The following is a 20,141-nucleotide window of genomic DNA, read 5'->3' on the forward strand; positions in this document are numbered from 1 at the left end:
TCTTTAAGGGAGGGGATTTTCTGACAAGTAAAATTCATGTATGGGTTTCTTACATGTAATCCTAGCACCCCAAACCCATATCTGGTACTTCCTAATGGTTTGATGTGCCTTTGACCATCCTGTATGTTTTCTGTTTTCAGTTTCTTACCTTTGCTGAACGTCTTGGGAATGTTAACATCGATATCATCCATCGGATTGACAGGACTGCCAGTTACGATGAGGTAAGGATGTCATCTGTGACAAATCTCTTCATTATTGAAGGGCATTTCAAAACGGATTGCTGTTGGTGTGTGTGGAAGAGTTGTGGGGTTGATTGTATTTTGACCAAGTATAATGCAAAGTGGTCATTATAACTGATGGTTTATAGCCAGCCTTGGAGCTTGCAAAGTATTTGACCTACTTGAGTTCCTTCCAACTCTGACGGTTTGTTTTTATGGAAACTTATATGATTTCATGTTGTGGGGACACCCTTTTATTATGCAGATCTGCTGCAACTCTTCTATACAGTTGAGTCTTTGTTTTCTGGGCCTTTGAAAAATTCAGGGACTTGCTCAGGGTCATACAGCCAGCATGTGCCAGAGGCAGGATTTGAACCCAGAATTTGCTGGTCCTCTCTATCAACTATACTAGGATGAGGAATAATTTCTAGTGTGGTTTAGGCCTGCTTTCTAGAGTGGGAAGTTTGAGGCAAAGAAGAAAAAACTCCCCAACTTGATCCTACAGTCTTTTCTTCCCATCACACCTAAATTCTCCAGATCCTCCATGACTCTGACTCTGGTTTCTGGTCTCCTGCTCCCATCTTCTACCCCTCCTTGGGGAAAGCTGTTTGCTGTCTGAGAAGTATCTTCTCCAGCTTGAACCCCAGAGGCAGAACTGAAGTAGTATGGAACACCACAGGAGATAATGTTCTTTTTCAAAAAAAAAAAAATCCTTTTTTGTTACAAATTAAGCAATTATCTACAAATATTAACTTTTTCAACATACAAAATGTATAAAGAACAAGAAAGGATATTGTTTATGAAACCATAAACTTACCTTCAGTTTTTTTTTTTAATTTTTTAATTTTTTTTTGGTGAGGCAATCAGAGTTAAGTGACTTGCTCAGGGTCACATAGCTAGTAATAAGTATCAAGTGTCTGAGACTGGATTTGAACTCGGGTCCTCCTGACTCCAGGGCCAGTGCCCTATTTTAGCCAAGGTATCTTTTTGGTTTTGTTTGCAGAGCAGTGAGGGTTAAGTGACTTGCCCAGGGTCACACAGCTAGTAAGTGTCAAGTGTCTGAGGCTAGATGGAAACTCAGGTCCTCCTGAATTTAAGGCCAGTGCTTTATCCACTCTGCCACCTAGCTGCCCCCAGTTTTTAAAAAAAAATACATATTACACACACAAAAATAAAATACATATTACATTCAGCATAGTGGTAACAAAATGCCCTGTTGTCATTTTCTGAATTTTTTCTTTTTTTTTTTTTTAATGTTTCAGTGATACAATTTCTTTGCATTGTGATTACAGTCCTTCATTCTCTCTTTTCCTCCCCTCCTTCCTCCTCCAAAGAAACATCCTCCCTTGTGACAAATAAATATAATTAAGCAGAACAAATCAGCACTTCAGCCATGTCCAAAGACATGTCTCATATTCCACATTTCCATTCTATCCTTTCTTTTTTTTTTCTTTTTTTTTTTTTTTGAGAGGCAATGGGGGTTAAGTGACTTTCCCAGGGTCACACAGCTGGTAAGTGTTAAGTGTCTAAGGCCGGCTTTGAACTCGGGTTCTCCTGAATCCAGGGCCAGTGCTCTATCCACTGTGCCATCTAGCTGCCCCCATTCTATCCTTTCTACCAAGAAGCAAGAAGTATGATTGCCTGCCATTAGGCCCAGGCAGTCTTAATTGGACATGACTTGGTCTTTCAGAGTGATTTTCCTTACATCGCTTTGGTCATTGTGTAAATTGTCCTCCTTGTTATGTCACTCGGCATCTGTTCAGGCAGGTCTTCCCGGGTCTCTCTGAGTCCCATCACTAGAGGCCTTCCAGCAGAGCCTTGGTGACCACTTGTTGGCAGTGTGATGGAGGGACTTAGGTGGGACTTGGATGACCGACCAGCTCTGGGTGGGATTCTGTGGTTCTGGGATTTGATCCTCCCAACAGTCCTGTGGTGTAGGTGCCACAGGTATTACTGTCCCCATTTGTGGAGTGACTGTCTGTGATTACCCAGGTGTTGTGGATCAGTGGGGGGGTTTGAAACATGGCTTTCCCCTATGCTGTAGGGTCTTTCTATCTGGGGCTGGAAAGGACTTAGGGGTCATGTAGTCACAACCCCCTCTTTATACAGTCGAGGAAGGGAAGTGATTTGCCCAGAGTAGGGTCAGAGCCAGGATCAAATCACATCTAGTCTTCATAGGCCTCTTCCCATCTTCCTTTGACTTATTTGTAATTTTGCTTTTGCCAGCTGTGTGGTGTGCCATACTTCTCAGTTAGATGATATCACTGGGATACAATCAAAGCCAAAGAGAGAGGAGTTGGGTGCAGGATCATTGAAAGCACCACATAATTTTCTTTAACAATTATTTTTTTTATTCTGAACATCCAAAAAGACCATTCTACATATACTACAACATCAAAAAGAGAATTTTGTGTGAAATGTTGAACATTTCATTCCTTTTATTTTATTTTTTTAAAGTATTTTATTATTTCCCAGTAACATATAAGGATAGTTTTCAACAATTGTTTTCACAGGATATTTAGTTCCAATTTTTTTCCCACCTTCCCTTCCCTCCCTCCCTCTCCCCCCTTCCCCCCCAAGACAGAAAGCAGTCTGATAGAGGTTGTATATGTACAATCACATTAAATATATTTCTACATTAATCATTTTGTGAAAGAAGAATCAGAACACAAGGGAAAAAACCCAAAAAAGGAGAAAAAAAAACCAGTCCAAAAGTAGAAACAGTATGGTTCAATCTGCATTCATCATTCACAGTTCTTTTTTCTGGATGTTGAGAACATTTTCTTTTCTTTCTTTCTTTTTTTTTTTTTTTTTTGCTGGGACAGTGAGGGTTAAGTGACTTGCCCAGGGTCACAGAGCTGGTAAGTGTCAAGTGTCTGAGGTTGGATTTGAACTCAGGTCCTCCTGAATCCAGGGCCCGTGCTTTACCCACGGAGCCACCTAGCTGCCCAAGAACATTTTCTATCATGGGTTCTTTGAAACTATTACTGAGAAGAGCCAGGTCTATCACCATTGTTCATCACACAATATTGCTGTTACTGTGTTCAATGTTCTCCTGGTTCTGCTCATCTCAGTCAGCATCAGTTCATGTAAGTCCTTCCAGGTTTCTCTGAACTCATCTTGTTCATCATTTCTTATAGTAAAATAGTATTCCATTACATTCATATAATACAACCTGTTTAGCCATTCCCCTATTGATGGGCATTCCCTTGATTTCCAGTTCTTTGCCACCACAAAGAGAGCTGCTATAAATATTTTCATACATGTGGTTCCTTTTCCCTTTTCTGTGTTCTCTTTGGGATACAGACATACCAGTGGTACCACTGTGTCAAAGGGTAGGAACAGTCCCATAGCCCTTTGGGCATAGTTCCAAATTGCTCTCCAGAATGGTTGGATCAGTTCACAGCTCCATCAAAAATTTTTCCACAGCTTCTCCAACATTTATTATTTTCCTTTTTTGTCATATTAGCCAATCTGATAGGTGTGAGATGGTACCTCAGAGTTGCTTTAATTAGCATTTCTCTGATCAATAGCATTCCTTTCACTTTAAAAAGATATATGTAATTCAAAAGTGTCCTGTTTGTACTTTATTCTGTTGTGGGTTTGTTTTTGTCTGGGCAGTGCAGGTTAAGTGACTTGCCCAGGGTCACACAGCTAGTAAGTGTCAAGTGTCTGAAGCTGGATTTGAACTCAGGTACTCCTGAATCTAGGGTTGGTGCTTTATCCACTGCACCACCTATCTGCCCCTTGTGTTTTTTAAAATAATATTTTTTACCCCAATCACAAATTAAAACAATTCTTAACTTTTTTTTTTTTTTTTTAGTTTTGAGTTCCAAATTCTATCCTTTCCCCCCCCCCTGGGGTGGCAAGCAGTCTGATACAGGTTATACAGGTGCAGTCATTTAAAACATTTCCATATTAGTAATTTTGTACAAGAAGATTCAAAGAACAACAAAAAAGAATGAAAGTGAAAAAATAGCATGCTTCACTCTATTCAGACAATATCTGTTCTTTGGAGGCAGATAGTATACTTCATCATGAATGCTTTGGAATTGTCTTGGATCAACTCTGTTGCTGAGATATCTAAGTCATTCACGGTTCATCATTGTACGATATTGCTATTAGTGTACGGTGTTCTGGTTCTGCTTACTTTACTTTGCATCAGTTTACATAAGTCTTTCCAGTGAACTATGCAGTTTTAAAAGTTATACCGAGAGGGCAGCTAGGTGGCACAGTGGATAAAACATCAGCCCTGGATTCAGGAGGACCTGAGTTCAAAGCCGGCCTCAGACACTTGACACTTACTAGCTCTGTGACCCTCATTGCCCTCCCCTTCCCCCCAAAAAAAGTTACTGTGGCCCCCTCCATTTGACATTGCTCTCCTCCCCTCCCAAAAGGGAAAAAAGAAGTGCTGTAAGCATGGGCATCCTCAGGTCTAGTGAACCCTCTCAGTGGCTGTGTCCACAGATGTCCTTCTGCCCTGCCTAAGAGGCCTGGACAGCATCCTGCAGATGCGTGGTTGGATACACTTTGGCCATCATCGGTGAGCCTTTCAGGGTTTGTCTTTACAGCGTTATGGTCCCCATGCCGATGTTATCCTGCTTCTGTTCACTTCACTCTGTCGGTTCATACTCTGCACAGATCTCTAAAGTTCTTGTCATCACGTGTGTAATCCAGCTGTTCTCCACTCGGTTCTCAAACCCTTGGATTCTTGTTCTGGTCTTGGCCGTTATCCCCCTTCCCCGCCCTCCTTTTCCCTCTCCTCAGGATCCGGAGAGCTCTTTGGCTTGTGACGCCCTATCCTCCCTCTCTAGCAGTCTCCCAGCCCCACTCATTTCCTTTCCCCTTGATGTGTTTCCACACAAGACTGCTTGTGTTGGGATAGGGACTCCTGTGTCCTCTTGGTAAGACTGGGGTTCATCCCATTGCCCCACCCCACAGCCCCTTCTCCAGCTTTGTCTGTTCTGGATCATCATCTCACTGTCTTCTTTCTACACCTATTACAGACCTCCCTTCTCCTTCCCCAGTTCAGAGGCTTATCACAGCAGGGACCCACTGCCTCCCTCAGGGCCCTTTGCAGACCTCTCAGGGTCCATAGCACACTGGGTTCTTCCCCATTAGAATCACATCATCCACCACTTGCGCCTAATTGCTCACATGCTTTTACCCTTGCAGGTTTCTCTTGACCTTCAAAGAGTTTGTATTTCAGAGTTTCTACTCAGCTTTCAATCAGTTTTTCTGAGTCTGTTGTTCCGAAATTGAAGGTCTAGTTCCCCCCATTAGATAGTATTCTGTCCTTCAGGGTATTCTGAACCCTCAGTTTTAGTAGAAGCTGCTAGTTTATCTGTATTTCCATGGTGTCTGAACAGTGTCTCTCTGCATGTTTGTAAGGTTTTCTTCAACTTGGGAGCTTGGATTTTGGCTGGGATAACTCCTGGGACTTTGCCTTCGGCACTCCTTTTCAGGCAGTGATTGGTGACTTCTTTCCATCTTTTCCTTGTCTTCTGGTTGTAATAAATCTAAACAGTTTATGATTTCTTGAAATAGAGTGTCTTGCTTTTGTTTTTTCTGCTTTTTGCACATGGTTGTTAGGGAGTTGAATGATTTATCTCTGTTTTCTAGGCTAGTTGTTTTTGATATTAGATATCTTTTTGAATTGTTTTTTAGTCTCCTGACTTTATTCTGATATTTCTTGCTCTTTCAGGGAATCATTGATTTCTGTTTGGTCTATTTTGATTTTTCGGGGATTCCATTTCTTGGGGAGTAGATTTACCATGTTGCCTTCTAAGCTACTTTTCCTTCTTCCCACTTTGCTGGTTCTTTATATCTTGCTTCATTTCTTCTAGCTATTAGCATATTCCTTGTGGAAACGCCATTTTTTCCTTTCAGTGTCTGCTGACAGTTGTTATAGATTTAGATTTGCAATAATTGTTTATACCAGATGGTGTTTTCTTTAGTTCCTAAATGGGCTTGGTCTTCTGGATCCCTTGGGTTCTTGCACTGGTTGAGTGTTAGATTGTAAACTACTTAAGAGCTGGGGCTATCTTTTGCCATTTTTCATTTCCTGGAGCTTAGCACAGTGTTTGGCACATAGCGGGCAATGAATAAATGTTTGTTGACTGACTGACTGACCTCCATGTCCTGTGGTTTTGATCTCCCGGATCTTTAAGATGTAGAGTGTCTCAGATCAGAGTACTGGGGACTTTCTGAGGGGAGCCCCCTACCCATGCTGTATCAGGACCTACATCCTTGCAGGATGCACACATCTGGTCTCTGGTGGTGCTGGGAGGTTGTGCGGCACTGGCCTGGCCAACTTTCTGAACAAGTCTGGTGAAAGAAGTGCCTTGAGGACTAGACTTGCTCATTGGATTTTGTGATCCTTGTTGGAGGTGGGGCAAACTTTAGGCTTTCTTTGTCCAAGCACGTGGGTAAATGGGAGTTGGGCAGCATGACTCTCCTGAGGGTGTGGTGGGGATGGGAAGTCCCATAATTCTCTACAGCATCGGCATAGGGATGATGGTTAAACCCGTGGGAGCAGATGTGATCACTAAGAGAAAGGTTGATGTGAATGAGGATTGAGAATGAGCCATCGGATTTGGCAATTAAGTCACTAGTGACTTCACATAGAGCAGCTTCATTGGAGGGATGAATTAGGAATGAATGAGAGGAAATGGAGGCAGTGAGTAGTTTGGCTGAGAGAGTGAAGAAAGATACAGGGTTGATCCCTTGAGGGGACAGAAAGGTCTAGTGAGGGCTTTTTAAGGATGAAGGAGCTTGGGGCATATTTTTTGTGTGTGTGTGAGGCAATTGGGGTTAAGTGACTTGCCCAGGGTCACACAGCTAGTAAGTGCCAAGTGTCTGAGGCCGGCTTTGAACTCAGGTCCTCCTGAATCCAGGGCCGGTGCTCTAACCACTGCACCACCTAGCTGCCCTGCTTGGGGCCTATTTGAAAGCAGTAGGGAAGGAACCAGTACATAGAATGAGGTTGACTAGGGGATTTACATTAAAATTAAATTATACTGATTAAAGTATCATATGGATTAAATCTCAGTACAAAGATGATTCTAACTCCTGAAACTTAGCTGCTCTAAGGTTTTCCCAAATAGCCAGTTTTCTATTTCTAAAATAAACAAAAAAGGAATTTGCAATTTGGAAAGATTTGCCTAAGGTAAAAACCCTTTTCATTTCATACTTGGAGTATTGCCTTTGTTATACCACTAATTGTGCTTGTTTAACTAATGCAGTGTCTTGGTTTTATAGGAGGTGGAAACGTACTTTTATGAAGGACTGCAGAAATGGAGAGAGTTGAACCTCACAGAACATTTTGGTATGTTCTATTACCCTTTACTAATATGGTTACCAGTCACGGTATTGGATATTTTCTCTGTTCACAAATAAACTTCTCTATCACTGTATAATCACAAGAGTAATTCCTTCCCCTCTACCCCCTTTTAGGGAAGTTTTTCAAAGAAGTTGTCGGCAAGTGTCAATCATTCAATCAGCTAGTTTACCATCAGAGTGAGATTGTCTCAAGCTTGAAGACCCACCTGCAGATCAAGCACAGCCTGGCCTATCAGCCGCTGTTGGAGTAAGTTGCAGGCTCTCGGGCGAAGGCCCCCAGTGCGACTGCCTGTTCAAGAAAGAGGTCGTTCCCCTGGAGCGTGCAGGGAACCCTGCTTCCCTTGGGAAGGCTACTCTATGAAGTAGCCACTACTTTTGGGGGGTGACTTAGGACACAGTTCTCTATTGAAGCCTTTCCCAGGTCCTAGAGCTGACTAATGGACAACCAGTACACACAGCTGTTACTGGCCAAAGGTGTTACAGGCGTAGGAGTACAACTGGCCACAGACTGTTCTTTGTAAGGCCCTCTGTGACCCTGTGACCTACAAAATCACAGATCCTTGAAGGACCACAGAATTATCAGTGGTTTAAGAGGCCGAAACAAGAAGACTCTCTACTTTAACATGTGCTGTTTCAGCATTAAAATAGATGTCATTTTTACCAATCATTGGCTTACAGAAGTGGCGAATGCACATGTTATAATTTTGTACTATATTTTATATATATTATGACATAGCTCTGTGTGTGTGTGTGTGTGTGTGTGTGTGTGTGTGTGTGTGTGTGTGTTTTCTGGAGCAGCCAATTATTTGTGTTTTAAAGATTAGCAAAAATGGAATTAACAGTTCAGGAAGGCTTATCTAAGGTATATATCCTTTTCACTTCATACTTCGAGTGTTGCCTTTGTTATCTCATTGACAGCGTTTATGTTTTGATTAGAGAATGTTGGTTTTTAAAAAACCATATACACACACACACACACACACACACGGCATTGACTTACAACAATGGTGTATATATATTATGTTATATAATATGGTATAATAGAGCGTTTTATAATATAGAAAAGACACATATATATCTTTAAAATATAAGAGGGAGAGAGAGTGGGGTGCGGAGGGGGGAGAGAGAGAAAAAGAGACAGCTTTAAAAATCCCTCCAATTCCTCCTACTTCTGTATGATAAAATTACTAGATTAATAATATTTCTCTTGATGTTGATAGAAAAAGCATCCCTTGTCTGATCCCTTGTTTAATTATTTCTTTGTCAGGCTCTTAAAGACAGAAGGAGTTGTTTAAATGTCTGGTTAATTTGTAAGCACTTTGATATTCGAAAGACATTCTCATATTCTATGAGCTGGCATTGTCTTCCCTCCCCTTTATTTTTCTGGGTTTGAAGGACCTGCAATTTCCTGGAAATAAGGAAATGAGAGGTGAGATTTGCTGCCTTTACCAAGGCAGATCTATACCATCTCTGCAGTTGATAGTCATCTCATTTCCTAAGGCCCTGAGGTGAGAGGTTAGGGACATGCCAGGGGTCACAGATCTGGGATGAGTTGGGGCAGGGACTTGACCCAGGTCTTTGACCATGAGTCTGTCCCATGTCCTCTCACTCCCGCTCTAGATACTGGGAGATTTGAGAGTCTTGGTCTTTTGACATCTCAAATGCCTTTTCTTTCCAATGCAGCCTGGTGGTGCAGCTGGCTCGGGATCTGCAGACTGACTTCTATCCAAATTTTAAAGACTTTTTCCTGGCCATCACAGCGATTCTAGAGACCCAGGACACTGAGCTGTTAGAATGGGCTTTTACCTCCCTCTCTTACCTTTACAAGTACCTATGGAGACTTATGGTCAAAGACATGCCAAATATATACAGGTAACTTTCTCTTTTGTTTTGTCGTCTTCCCTGGCTTTTTTCCCTGCCCCCAGGCTACCTTTTTAGCCTTATGTCCCATTACCTCCCTTCTTGAACTGTCCAAGCCTCACCTCTCCCCTCTTCCCCATCACATGTAACAGCACATTTTGTCATAAATTAAACAAAACCAAATCAGCTGATTGTTCTAAATTCTGAAGGTCCTTATCATAACTCTCACTGTCACAAACTGAGCCCCTAAGCGAGGCTCTCTCCTCCTCTGTGTTCTAAGGGTGTTCCCTGAGAGGTTGGGGGTGTCGCTTCTCAGTGTTGTTGGCTATGTTCTTCCCAGTGTTAACTGCCCGTGATTAGCGCCCTAGTTTCATCTAAGCACTTACTAAGAATGAGCTTTTCCAAAAGGATATTGATTAGGAAAATACATTAGGAATATATGTTGTTATACAAAACGTTATCTCAATGTAATATTATTTTAATTTTTTGGGGGGGGGCAGTGGGGGTTAAGTGACTTGTCCAGGGTCACACAGCTAATAAGTGTCAAGTGTCTGAGGCCGGATTTGAACTCAGGTCCTCCTGAATCCAGGGCTGGTGCTTTATCCACTGTGCCGCCTAGCTGCCCCATCTCGATGTAATATTACAAAGAATTTTCTCTGAAACTGGAGGATGGGATCAGGGTAACAATCTTCTGCTTGTCCCCTCAGTCCTTGGGAAAAGTGCATTGATTGCAAGACATTCAGTTCACCCCAGCAGTTCACTTCCCACAGTGGCTGGCCACTGATAGATGGATTGTGTTTCAGGGACTGTGGCTGCTGCCTCCCCCCACCCCCTGCCCATATCCCAGCATGGATCCCAGCTCCTGGGCTGGGAGCGCTCAGTATTCTGAGCTTTCTGAACTCACAGAGGCCGTAGCCATCTCCAGTAGTCCTTCACCCACAAGCAGGGACAGTAGACCCAACAGACAGAAGCCACAGCAGAGGCCGCTTTCCCCATTGGGACTTCGAGCATTCTTCGCCTCCTAACTTGGACAGAGCCAGGCAGGAACTTGAAAAGGTTCTTCGTGAAACTTTTATGAGGTTCTGTAACATGGGATTTCTGTGCCCCTGGTTTTCTCACTTTGCTCTTGTGACTGAGCGTGTGGATATCTGATCTCCCCGATGAGATGGCCCCCTCACATTGAGCAGGTTATCAATATCTCCCGCTTCCTTTCCAGTTTATACAGTACACTCCTGGCTCACCACAAACCACATATAAGGAACTTTGCAGCGGAAAGCTTTACATTTTTGATGAGAAAGGTAAGCCAGGCATTTTTTGAAAAATGTCTACGAAATTGCTCATTCACAGAGTAGAAGCCGTTTCTATAATCTGGGTCCCTGCTCTAAATTCAGTTCAGCTCTGTAATACCTCATGTACAGACAGGGACTGACTTAGCAGGAGCTGTCAAAGAAATGGATGGCCAGGGGAAACAGACCGGTCAGAGATCAAGAGTGAGGGTTGATGGGACAGGCTGTGTAAAGAGAACAAGAGGAAGGCCCCAGCCCCAGGGACAGCTAGAGGGGGCACACAGATGAGAGTACACACAGCATGGATGGGTCTGCATCATTAGAGGGGATGCCCTCATGGGTGAGAACATAGGTTCCTGGGTGTGTTCATGGCACCTGACCAGTCCCTGGGGATGCAGACACAAAATAGGGCCTGCCCTTCAATATCTCCCAATCTGTCTTTGGTCCTCCTGCCTCCTGCCTTCTCCAGTCACCTCTGGGTACAGATTGTGCCCCATACTGTGTATGTGTGTGTGTGGGGGGATCTCATTCCTCTTTCTATGGGGGTCCTGGACTCCTCTGGCTGTCAGTCTGGGGAAGCCTTTAGACCCCTTCTCACAATCATGTTTTCAGATGCATAAAATAAAATGTGTCAGGGAAGCAGTGACTGAAAGACAGTCAGAATATTCAATAACAGGGCTACTAACAGCCTGTGAGAGGCCCCACCCTCGGGGGACAGGAGTCAGGGCAGACCGCCTTCTCTTTGGTCTGTGCAGCCACAGCCTCGCACAGGGTCTGCCGTGTTATAGATGCTTAGTAAATAGTGTCCCTCCGAATTCAGTTGAATTTCCTGTAGGGCTTAGTTCATGTTTCTCAGGAAGCACTGGCACCATTTGGGCTTTCATTTCACGCTTCTCTGAGTTTATATCGAGCGTTTTTGTGAAAGGCTGCTTTTGATTGGAGTCATATATAGTCCCTTTGATAGCTCACTGGCGGGCTAGAGAGAGAACATTTACTAGGCGTTAGGCTCAGGGCTAGGGGCCAAGACTACAAATAGGAGCAAAAACATAGGAGAGCTGAACGGGCAGTGGGAGAGATGTGGGCTCTAGGTCTGGGCGCAGCGGGGAAGGTGGGTTCTCCGGGGAGATCTTCAGCTCCTGGAAAGAGGTTTCACTGGATGTGTGTGCGCATCCTGAGCCCCAGCACAGTGCACACCATGTTGTGGGCGCTTCATCAGTGCTTATTGATTGGTTAGGAGATACAGAGATTTGTATGACACTGACGGGTGACAACAGGCATGTTGATATTGGTAGTGCTTTGTAATGAAAGAGAAGAATCATGGGCATATTGCTCCCCTCATAGTTTGTAAACCAAATGTTAGCATGAGTCATAATTTCTTTTGAGAGGCACAGGAGGGTTACCTTGTGATTGCTATGAATGTTTAGGTCACAGGGTCACAGGTCTTTTTACCTCTGTGTGTGTGTGTGTGTGTGTGTGTGTGTGTGTGTGTGTGTGTGAGATACCAGTTTGAGATCATTTTTATTACCTTAAATGTTTTTCCCTGTATTAAATATGCCTGTAATAGTTTGCAAAAAAGATGAATGGTTATTAGTTGGACATTTTAAAAGCTGTGAATAACATTCTTCTGGAATTTTTCTGTAGGTTTCGGATCTAGATGGCCTCTTTAATTTAATGTTTCTTGACCTTGGCAAACATCCCACAAAAGTGGAAGGTGTTGGACAGTTACTTTTTGAAATGTGCAAAGGAGTTAGAAATATGTTCCACTCCTGTGCATCCAAGGTAAATAAGGGAGGGGAAAGGGTTGGATAGTGGAATGAAAGGAAGTAAAGAATGACTTGGGGGTGGGCGGGGAGAGGAGAGGTGAGCAGGAAACGGAATTGTGCTTCCTTATTACAACTCCTGGTTCTCTGATTTGTGTCTGTCATTCCATTTTTTTTTTTTTTTTTGTGAGGCAATTGGGGTTAAGTGACTTGCCCAGGGTCACACAGCTAGTAAGTGTTAAGTGGCTGAGGCCGGATTTGAACTCAGGTACTCCTGACTCCAGGGCCAGTGCTCTATCCACTGCGCCACCTAGCTGCCCCTAGATTTTATATTCTTGGACTCAAAGATCATTGCAAACAGCAAGTGCAAGCATGAGATTAAAAGATGCTTGCTCTTTGGAAGGAAAGCCGTGGGGAATCGGAACAGCAGACTAAAATGCAGAGCCATCGCCTTGCTGACAAAGGGCCGTATGGTCAAAGCTATGGTTTTTCTAGTTGTGATGTATGGCTGTGAGAGTTGGACTCTTAAGGAAGCTGAGCACCGCAGAATTGACACTCCTGAATTGTGGCACTGGGGAACACTTGGAGAGTCCCTTGGAAAGCTGAGGAGATGGAACCAGTCACCATTTAAAGAAATTAATTCAGACTACGCATTGGAAGTTCAAATACTAATATCTAAGGTCTAAGCTGAAGCTTAGATACTTTGGGATCATAATGAGAAGATGGGACTCATTGGAAAAGACCCTGATGTTGGGAGAAGGCAGAAGGAGAAGGGGAGGACCGAGGATGAGACAGATAGATGGTGTCACGGGAACAATGAACATCTGCCTGAACAGAGAGATGGTGGAGGGGACGAGGGCCAGGCATGCTGTGGTCCATGGGGGTCACAGAGTCTAAACAATTGAACAACAACATCCTGCTGTGAGGAGGCAGCCTGTGGCCCAGTGGGTAGAGCACTGGGCCTGGAATCGGGAAGACCTGAGTGCCAGTCCAGCCTCAGGCTCTTAGTAGCTGTGTGAATCTGGGCACAGACAATTCCATCGTCTTCAGCTCCCTCATCTGTAAAATAGGAGTAATCGCACCTCCCTCCTGTGAGTGTTTGTGACAGTTCAGATTGTGTCTGGATGCTTTACCAGCCATAAGGTGCTGATGAATGCTCCTTCTTATTAGCTATTCTAATGTTGGGTATCGAGGCTGAAGTAGTCCTGTAACCTTCCTCTTGGCTTCTCCCAGGCTATCAGGGTCATTCTGAGGAAGCTCGGCCCAGTTACTGAGACCAAAGCCCAGCTGCCGTGGGACCTGGTGGCAGAAGCTCTGAGGCAGATGGTGAAGTCTTCAGCTGCCTTTGTCTACAGGGACCATTTTGGAGTGTTTTGGGAATGTTTGCAGGTAAGTCTGTGGTTTGGAGGACTTCCATGGTGCATTATTATTTGAGGAGAAGGGCCATTGGATGGGGAGCTGGCCTTGGACCTGGGTTTGAATCCTGCCTCTGACACAGTCCTGTGACCTTGTGGGAGTCACTGCTCCCAAGTGGCTCTCCAGAAGCAGGTGCTGAGGTCTATATTGGTGGAGGGAATTTTCTCACCAGGAATTCCCCGTCCCAGTGAAAGGCCAAACAAAGAGGATTCTGCACAATTGCAGAGTTGTTGTTTCCTTGGACGTTAGTAATTTTTGTGGGTTGTGCTGTTTAAAATGTCTTGTTTTACTAAAGCCAGACACATGACAAATAGGGCTGTTCTGAGGGTGTCTCAGTCAATCAGTAATCGGTCAATAAACATTTATTAAATGCCTGCTGTGTGCCAGGCCAGGCCTTTTGCTAAGCCCTGGTCTGAGGTACCGGCTTCACGCAGAGTTTTCTAAGCCAGTGCCTGCGGCCAGTGGGCAGCTCCCGTCAGCCTGCCTTTGTCCTTCACCCTCCCTGGCAGGAATCGCTGCAGGAGGTCCAGGAGAAGCTGTCCAAGCTCCGCGTCTCGGGTGGTTCAGACCAGATGGAGAGGCTGCTGCAGACCTACCTCATCCTGGTGAGACACGCCAGCGGCTCCAAAGTCACGCAGCCGGAAGCTGTTTGCACGGTGAGTCTCCAGCCTTGTGGGTGGGCGAGCCAGCGGGCCCGAGTGCTGGTCTAATCTGCTCCTTGGTCTTACAGATGATCCTGCAAACGTTCGACCTCCCTGGTCTCTCCACATCTTGCCGTAAGATTCTGCTCGAGGTGATTTCTGCATTAGTCCTGGGGGAGAACGTTTCCTTGCCAGAGACCCTCATCCGGAAAGCTGTGGAGAAGGTAATGGGCTTGGATTCTGGGCTGGAGGCGAGCAGCCGCCTCAGGGGCAGCCTCTGGGACCCGGAGATGCCCCTTGTCTTGCAAATGAGGGACCTGAGGATTTGAACCCAGATCCTCTTCTTCCAGAGTCGGTGCCCCTCCCATGATTGGGGGCCTCATCTGTCCTTGTACCACGTGAGACTTTGTGGACAATGTAGAGAAGGGTTTGGTCCCTGTTGCAGGGAGCTTACCTTTTTGTCCCCAGCCCCTGTAACTCCCAGTGTGCTGTATTGCTGATGCCCTTTGTACATCAAGGGGGCCACATATGCGGCTGCTTTTTTTGGTGGGAAGTGAGGTGTGGGTCTGACTTGCTCCCTCAGTGCAGATGGGCCCATCTCTAGCTCAAGGCCTGAGAGTGCATCTTGCAACTCAGAGGTCAGGCCCAGACTGAGCAGGTGTCAGAGTTGGGGCATGAAGCCAGGTCTCCCATAGCCTGGCGGGTGGGAGCACTCTCACCACCTCCCACTTAGACCAGGGAGGGCTGGAATGGAGGGTGGCCACCAGGGCTGTGGGCTGAGCCGATGGCCTTGGCAGAGGACAGCCTGGCAGTTGGCTCGAGGGCTCTTCCCCAGTGCCCTTTGGCCAGGTTGGCTCCTCTGGTTTTCTGGGGTTCACAGCAGTGCTCTCTCCCACCCGCCCTTTTCTGATGCTTAGCCTGAGTCTTCTCCAGCCCCTTGTTGGGGACATTGCTTAAGTGCCCGAGAAGTCAGCGGCGGCAGAGGTCCAGCCAAGGAGCGGGACTCTGGCATCCATATCCTCTTGAGGCTCAGAGCCCGTGGTTTTGTGCCTGGTCCTTTCTCTGACTGTAGGTGGTCATTGGACTGCCGTCCAGTGGCATCTGACACGGGTTCTTAACCTGGTGTCCGTGAACTTGTTTTCTTAGTATTTTAGGAACGTGATTTCCCTCCTTTGTCATCCTACATGTCTCATGTGTTTAAACACGAGATTCTGAGGAGGGATCACACAGGCTTCTCCAGACTGTGGGGATTGGAGCGGGGGTTGGTACGATTCCCTAAGAGCCCTTGGCTGTAGAGTCCCCCTTCATGGCATCAGCACACGGCTCCCCCTCATCTGCCATCAGCAGGCAGACTTACGGACCACCCCACCTCCCTCCAAGTTTGTTAGGTGAGGAACCAGGGCCAGGCAGGAGAAGCAACTCTTCCAGGGTCCCACAGGGACTTTCTGCCAGGGCCGGGATTTGAACTCCGCTCCTTTGAACCCTATCCTGTGAGATGGGGTCATCAGTCACTCGCATGAACCAGTCAGATTTCATGGCACCTTCTCCTTTAGTCCTTTATGGGAGCCTGCCTCTAACACTATTTATTTCCCACAGACTTTTGAAAGTGGATTTGAGCGACATTTGATCTTTGATTTCTCCAGAGGGATGTTTGCTATGAAACAGTTTGAACAGGTAAGCCGGGTATAGTTTAGAGCAGGTGTTCTTAATCTGGGCTCTCTGGACAGATTTTAGGGGCCTGTGAACGTGGGTGGAAAACAAACGTACACCTTCATTTCTTCATGTTGGGTTTCCTTTATAAACGGCCTTGTTTTTATGTGCATTTCAATGTGTTGTTCTGAGGAATCCACAGGGGGCCCAGGCACAGAGAGCCCCTGCCATGTACAGCAGCAGTGTTGGGGCCTCACTGGTCTGAATGGCGCCTCACTCCCCCCAAATCTGTCTCATATAAAGCCTTAGCTGGGCTCCCAGAAAGGGGGGGGGTCCAGCCACATGGTGGGAAGAAGGGGACCTGCTTGGGCAGATTTCTGATGGTCAGGCCGTCTGTGTCGCTGTCTGTGCTTCCCATCTCTCTCTCTCTCTTTTTTTTTTTTTTGCGGGGCAATGAGGGTTAAGTGACTTGCCCAGGGTCACACAGCTAGTAAGTGTCAAGGGTCTGAGGCCGGATTTGAACTCAGGTACTCCTGAATCCAGGGCCAGTGCTTTATCCACTGCGCCATCTAGCTGTCCCCCATCTCTCTTTGCCTGTTGTGAAGCCTTCTTTCATGTAGTCAGTCAAACATCAGGCATTTATTAAGTGCTTAGTATATGCTAGGCTCTCAGCTTAATCCATGGTCCAGGCATCTAGTACCTTGCAGAGCAGGTAAAGGTAGTTACTAAAAGCAGATCTTTTTAGACACGATGTGCCTGGCACTCTCCTAAATTCGAGACAGCCTTTGCCCCCAAGGGGGTTTCTAAAGTGGCTGAGGCCAGGGAGGGGATCCCTGGTTGGGAGCCAGGGGCTGGGCTGTCAGAGGCCAGTCTGGGTTCAGGGTCTGAGTCCAGGGTCCCCATGGGGAGGAGTTTTCAGAATTCCCTGATGTTGACCTGGGTGCACCAGGGTGCACACCAGGGTGTGGAAATGGCCCTTGAACCCTAGTATAAGGAAATGAACACCCCTCAGCACTGTCCCCCAACTGACCCCTTTGGGGGCTCCCTTCACTTTCTTTTAGCTTTTCCTGCCGACCTTCTTGGAGTACGTTGAGAGCTGCTTCTTGGCCGATGATGCTGCTGCCAAAGACGAGGCCTTAGCCATCCTGGCGAAGCTCATTCTGAACAAAGCCCCACCGCCCACCGTTGGCTCCATGGCCATTGAAAAGTACCCCCTGACTTTTAAGGCGAGGCCCGTGGGGTGAGTAGCGCCCTCCCTTGTTCGCCCCAGGCGGATTTGCTTCCTAGCATGTGTTTGTATGTCTCAGCGTGCCAGCCCAGGACCTGACGACACCTGGTGTGTGGGGGGCTTTACCAGGGGCCTTGAAGAAGGGCCTCTCTTTGTAAATTCCAGCTCCGCTCCATGATGTTCAGTTTGGCCCTCCAAGGAGGAGCCGATGACAAGGAAGTCTACAGACTTGGCATCTTTTTGGCATCTTGGCATCTTTACTTTAGGATGGAGGCCTTTTTTTTGTTTTGTTTTGTTTTGGTGAGGCAATGGGGGTTAAGTGACTTGCCCAGGGTCACACAGCTAGTAAGTGTCAAGGGTCTGAGGCCGGATTTGAACTCAGGTCCTCCTGAATCCAGGGCTGGTGCTTTATGCACTGCACCACCTAGCTGCCCCTTGGAGGCCTTTTTTTTGGTCATTGCTCTGAACATTAAGGGCTTGGTCATCCATCATTTCTTCTCTGGGGATTTTTTTATGAGTCTTTCTGTTGGTCTTGGCTTAAAGATAGTGCGTCTCATTTTCCTTCTCACACAAGACAAGTAAAATATCTTGTCATCAGCTCCTTTTCCTCCCAGATCAGTGATGTGTTTAGGGGTCCTCATTAGGCCTGGTCATGTAGAGCAGTGGGAATTGGCATTCCAGGTACAGATTCACTTTCCAAGGTGGAAGGTTTTCCCTCAGCCTGGAGATCCCATTAGCAGTCAGTACTGTTGCTGTGAAGCGTCCAGTAGTGGATTCATGCAAACAGCCGATGAACTTGTTTGATTTCAGGAGCAGCTTCAGCTCAGTTCTGCAGACGTTTCTCAGGCACCTCTGAGTGTAATGGATGGGCCTTGGTGCTGTGAAGACTTGGGTCCAGATTCTGCCTCTGGTCCGTATGAGCCATGGGGCCCCAGGCACAGTGCTCCCAGTGTCCAGAAAGTTCTTTAAAGACCTCCAGAGAATGTAGAAAAGCCCAGACCAAAACTCAACATTGCACAAGCATTGTGGGCTAGTGGAGGATCACACAGGGAAACCAGAGCTGCCCGCACCCTTCCTTTTAAGTGTGCTTGCTTATTTAAGCAGAAAAGCGTTTTGAAGCAGGAGGCTCTTTAGGACTGATCACCCATTCCTAGTGGGCCTTGTCCTTGAACTTTTCTCCTTTGATTTTAAGAGGAAGCCTCCTGGAGCCAGCCAGGGGGAGAAGAGCCAGTTCTGTGTGGCTGGATCAAAGCTTCTCTTCACATTGGCCTGACTATGATGAGGGTACCCCTGGGGCTGGAGAAGGCTGATGTCCTCGAGGGCTCCTCTGTCCCCACGACCCATCACACAGATCTTCGAGCCTGTACTTGGGCCTAGCTCGGAAGATAGTCTTTGTCGTACCTTGAACTCTTATCAAGATCTTGTGTTCATAAAAGTTAATGAGTGTTCTCAGATGTCCCTTCAGAGGGCAGCGTGGGAGAGCCTGGGAAAGAAGCACAGAACACGGAGCTGGATGGCCTCCCTTCCTCCCCTGCTTTGTGACCCACGAAGAGCTACACAGGTGCCAGTGGTTATTGTCAGTAATGGCATCGTTATGTCACGACCACCACACTGGCCTATCAGGATGGGGCTCTTAACATTGAATTGGTTCTCTTGTTGCATTATTCTTTTTTGGCTCTTAAGGCAGATTCCAATTCTGGCCTTTCTAAAGAGCCATAGGAAGCTCAGTCTAGAGATGGGGGGACCCCTGAGACGTTCTAGTACACTTCTTTTATTTCACAGTGCCTACAGAAGTAGTAAATGGCAGTTAGGATTCAAATTCAGATCCCGAACTTTTCTACAGCCTTTTGTCTTAAGGCAGTTTTAGTAGCCCTCTTTCCATTCCTGTGTGCCTCTTTTGCTGTTTATAACAGTGAGATGAACACAGGCCCACCAAACACTACAATTATTGTCCTGTGCTTTTTTTCCCTCTTTTAAATAGTAATTTATTTTTTCTAATTACAGGTAAAGACAATTTTAACATTCATTTTGTGTATAAAAATTTGAGTTCCAAATTTTCTCCCTCTGTCCTCCCTAAGATGGCAAGCAATCTGATGTAGGTTATACATGTGCAGTAATGTAAAATATATTTCCACAACAAAAGGAAAAAACCATGGAAAAAAAAATAAAGTGAAAATAGTATGCTTTGATCTGCATTCAGACTCCATCAGTCCTTTCTCTAGATATGGAGAACATTTTCTATCATAAATCATTTGGACTTGTCTTGGATCATTGTATTGATGAGAAGAGCTAAGTCTATCATAGTTATTATCATATCATGTTGTCACTGTGTATAATGTTCTTCTGGTTCTGTTCACTTCACTTAGCATCAGTTTGTGTAGGTCTTTCAGGTTTTTCTGAAAGCATCCTCGTTGTCATTTTTTATAGCACAGTAGTATTCCATTACATTCAAATGTCACAACTTGTTCAGTAATTCCCCAATTGATGGGCATCCCCCTCAATTTCCAATTCTTTACTACCACAAAAAGAGCTGCTATAAATATTTTTGTACATCTGGGTCCTTTTCCCTTTATTATGATCTCTTGGGGATAACAGACCTAGTAGTGCTATTTGCTGGTTAAAGAGTAGGCAAAGTTTATTTGTCCTTTGGACATAGTTTCAGGTTGTTCTCCAGAAGGGTTGGATCAGGTCACAACTCCACCAACAGTCTATGTTCTTCATTTTTATATAAACAGCCTAGT

The 20,141-nt window shown here is 45.6% G+C and overlaps 1 protein-coding gene across 3 annotated transcripts in view; it reads left to right on the top strand.

Annotated features, from left to right (window-relative positions):
• UTP20 (UTP20 small subunit processome component) overlaps window positions 1–20,141 on the top strand; it is a 103,223-nt gene that overhangs the window by 1,599 nt on the left and 81,483 nt on the right. For all 3 annotated transcript variants that reach the window (XR_006353195.1, XM_043965521.1, XM_043965520.1), the window contains exons 2-12: window positions 141–221; window positions 7,479–7,545; window positions 7,674–7,806; window positions 9,243–9,431; window positions 10,636–10,717; window positions 12,347–12,484; window positions 13,699–13,854; window positions 14,391–14,537; window positions 14,612–14,746; window positions 16,119–16,196; window positions 17,234–17,412. Coding sequence is in view for 2 of the 3 variants with exons in the window: in XM_043965521.1 (XP_043821456.1) it covers window positions 141–221; window positions 7,479–7,545; window positions 7,674–7,806; window positions 9,243–9,431; window positions 10,636–10,717; window positions 12,347–12,484; window positions 13,699–13,854; window positions 14,391–14,537; window positions 14,612–14,746; window positions 16,119–16,196; window positions 17,234–17,412 (1,385 nt within the window). In the remaining variant the exon portion in view is untranslated. The remainder of the gene's footprint in view (window positions 1–140; window positions 222–7,478; window positions 7,546–7,673; window positions 7,807–9,242; window positions 9,432–10,635; window positions 10,718–12,346; window positions 12,485–13,698; window positions 13,855–14,390; window positions 14,538–14,611; window positions 14,747–16,118; window positions 16,197–17,233; window positions 17,413–20,141) is intronic.

The sequence above is a fragment of the Dromiciops gliroides genome, chromosome 5 (assembly GCF_019393635.1).
Source record: "Dromiciops gliroides isolate mDroGli1 chromosome 5, mDroGli1.pri, whole genome shotgun sequence".
In the NCBI taxonomy this organism is placed as follows: Eukaryota; Metazoa; Chordata; class Mammalia; order Microbiotheria; family Microbiotheriidae; genus Dromiciops; species Dromiciops gliroides.